Raw genomic sequence first — 2,782 nt, forward strand, 5'->3', positions numbered from 1 at the left:
AGAGGAGAGGAGAGGAGAGGAGAGGAGAGGAGAGGAGAGGAAAAAGAAAAAAAGGAGGAAGTCCTAAAACCCCCTTTTTACCTTTTCCCTTTCTTTTTTTTCTCTCTGGAAAGTGGTGGAGTTCATCTTAGAGAAATCCCAGCTAGCAGGTGGGTTGGGAGGGCAAAGAGAGGAAGGAATGATGGAGGAAGAAGAAAACTCGAGGGCGGCAACCTGGGGCTGAGTACACAAAAACATCTTCAAAGCAAGGAGCTTGTTTTTCAAACACACCATGGTTTCGCTGGAAACGACCCGAGCTGAGCTGGGAGTGGGGCCAATCCTGGGGCTGCTGCCAGCTCCGAGCCCTGGCAGTGTGCTCCGAGTGCGTGTGTAACCCAACCTGCACCCAAACTGCCCCCGTCCCGCACCAGAACCAGGCTGCCACCTCCCTGGGGCACTGCGACCTTTCTTCTTTGTAGCCCCTGCAGCCCGTTCCCAAAAGCAGCCAAGTCAGGTTCCACAACAGTGATATTTGCTCATGATGCTTTTATCCATTCTGGCTCTTTTTCAGGGTTAAGCATGGCTCACCCCGACAGCTTGCTGAAAAACTAACCCACTGTCTCCTTTTGGTGACGGGGAGGCTGCTGTGATCAATACCAAACACAGTGACCTCTGGTATTTCTAATGGCTCCTTGGGCAGCTTATCATCTCCGTATACTTAGGTACTGATGTCACAGTGGTGCGGGTAAATATGCCTGGCATATATTGCTGGGGAAAGCTGTGCTAAGCAAGATGGATTTCTTTTTTTCTTCCCCTCCACACATGCTGCTCCTGCAAATCTGGGATCCTGGGATCCGTCAGACTGCACCTGAGGGTGCCCAGACTTATGACATCTGCTCCATCTTCTGCCATTTTTGCTGCCACTGGATGCTTTTTGAGATGCAGCTCTTGATGCAGCTGGGCTGTGGATGGCATTATTGTGCATTTCTCGACAAACTAAGGTTTTTGGCTTTAACAAACTCCTGGTCTGGCAACAGTTCCAGTCTAACACCCTAATCCTAAACTCTGTGCCTACATATCTTCCGCCCGTTACAGCATGGACTCTGGCTTCGTGTAAGATGTGTGCCCTGGGAGTTACTGGACTTTAATTAGAACAAGAAATGGTGGATTGGATGAAGGGAAATATTCTCCTTTTCCCCAGGCAGAGCAAGATGGGTCAGTGACATGCTGTGTGGCAGGAGGGCTCTACACTTGCTTTAGATGGGAAAATCTGGCAAAGAAAACATTTTGTACAAAAACACTAAAATTCTGATCAAATTGTGCTGTCCAGCCTCAGTCCCCAGGTACCAGCCCTTCTTCCCAGCCCTGTTCTCTGGGCTCCAACAGGATGCAACGTGGCTGTAGCCAAGAGATGGTCATGGGAATCCTGTCATCACCCCACTCTAAAAAAGCTCAGCTCAGCAACCTGTGAGCAGGCAGCGACACCACAAAGCAAAGCAAGCCAGAGCCACAGGGCTGGAGATCCACAAGGATCTAGGGCTGTTAGAAAGAATTAATTCCTTTTTTTCACTGTTTATAATCCTCTGTTTTGTAAACTAACACTGCAGATGTGAGTGACGAATTTTGGAAAGGAGACTAGGACTGCTTTCACGCAGTATTGCGGCTCTTCTTTCAACAAGGCCGAGAAAAAATTAAGCAGCAAGGTTCCTGACCAAGGACTCATGGAAAGTCAGATTACTCATCGCAAAGAAAAACATGGAAACACTCAAAAAGGAGATGACCAAGAAATCCACTGGATGAGAAACTTCACACCGGTGAAGCAGAAGCCATCCAAGGAGTTGAGGCCCATGCTGGGGGCCGTCACGCTGGGCCTCATCCTGTTCATTGCCGCGGTGGTGGCCTGGTGCTACTACACAGTGTCCCTGCGGAAGGCAGAGCGGCTCAAGACGGAGCTGATGGACCTGCGGGCGGATGGCTTCGTCATCAGGAACCAGCACGGGGAGGTGGTGTTCCGGCTGGCGTTCCGCTCGGGGAGCCTGGACTTGGAGTCGTGCTCCAAGGAGGGCGAGATCCTGAGCTGCACGCGGTCGGACCGGGGGCCGCTCAACTTCTTCATCCAGACGGTGAAGCCCAAGGACACGGTGATGTGCTACCGCGTGCGCTGGGAGGAGCTGGCGGCCGGCCCGGCGGTGGAGCACACCATGTTCTGGGAGGACGCCCACTGGTACGGGGGCTCGGAGATGAGCACCCAGCACTGGCCCATCCGCCTGGCCGGCTACCAGGAGCCCGTGCCCTACGTCACCAGCGACGTCTACTCTTTCCGCGACAGCTTTGGGGGCATCCTGGAGCGCTACTGGCTCTCCTCCAAGGCGGCGGCCATCAAGATCAACGACTCGGTGCCCTTCCACCTGGGCTTCAACGCCACCGAGCGCTCCCTCTTCTTCCAGGCCCGCTACAAGGACTCGCCCTACAAGCCCCCGCCGGGGCAGCAGCCCTTCCCCGAGCTGAGCTACCGCGTGTGCGTGGGCTCCGACGTCACCTCCATCCACAAGTACATGGTGCGCAGGTACTTCAACAAGCCCTCCAAGATCCCTGCAGAGAACGCCTTCCGCTACCCCATCTGGTCCACGTGGGCCCTCTACAAGAACGATATCGATCAGGATAAACTCTTGCGATTTGCTGAAAAGATTAAGAAATACCGTTTTAACTGCAGCCACATTGAAATTGATGACATGTACACACAGGCCTATGGCGACTTTGACTTTGACCCTGTCAAGTTCCCCAATGTAACTGAGATGTTTGC

At 53.1% G+C, this 2,782-nt stretch overlaps 1 protein-coding gene across 1 annotated transcript in view; it reads left to right on the forward strand.

Annotated features, from left to right (window-relative positions):
* The window catches only part of LOC110389682 (uncharacterized family 31 glucosidase KIAA1161-like), a 5,512-nt gene that overhangs the window by 1,647 nt on the left and 1,083 nt on the right, over positions 1-2,782 (forward strand). The window contains exon 2 of the mRNA XM_021380524.1: positions 551-2,780. Within this exon, the coding sequence (XP_021236199.1) occupies positions 1,701-2,780 (1,080 nt within the window). The 5' untranslated portion in view covers positions 551-1,700. The remainder of the gene's footprint in view (positions 1-550; positions 2,781-2,782) is intronic.

Source organism: Numida meleagris, chromosome Z (assembly GCF_002078875.1).
Source record: "Numida meleagris isolate 19003 breed g44 Domestic line chromosome Z, NumMel1.0, whole genome shotgun sequence".
Taxonomy (NCBI): domain Eukaryota; kingdom Metazoa; phylum Chordata; class Aves; order Galliformes; family Numididae; genus Numida; species Numida meleagris.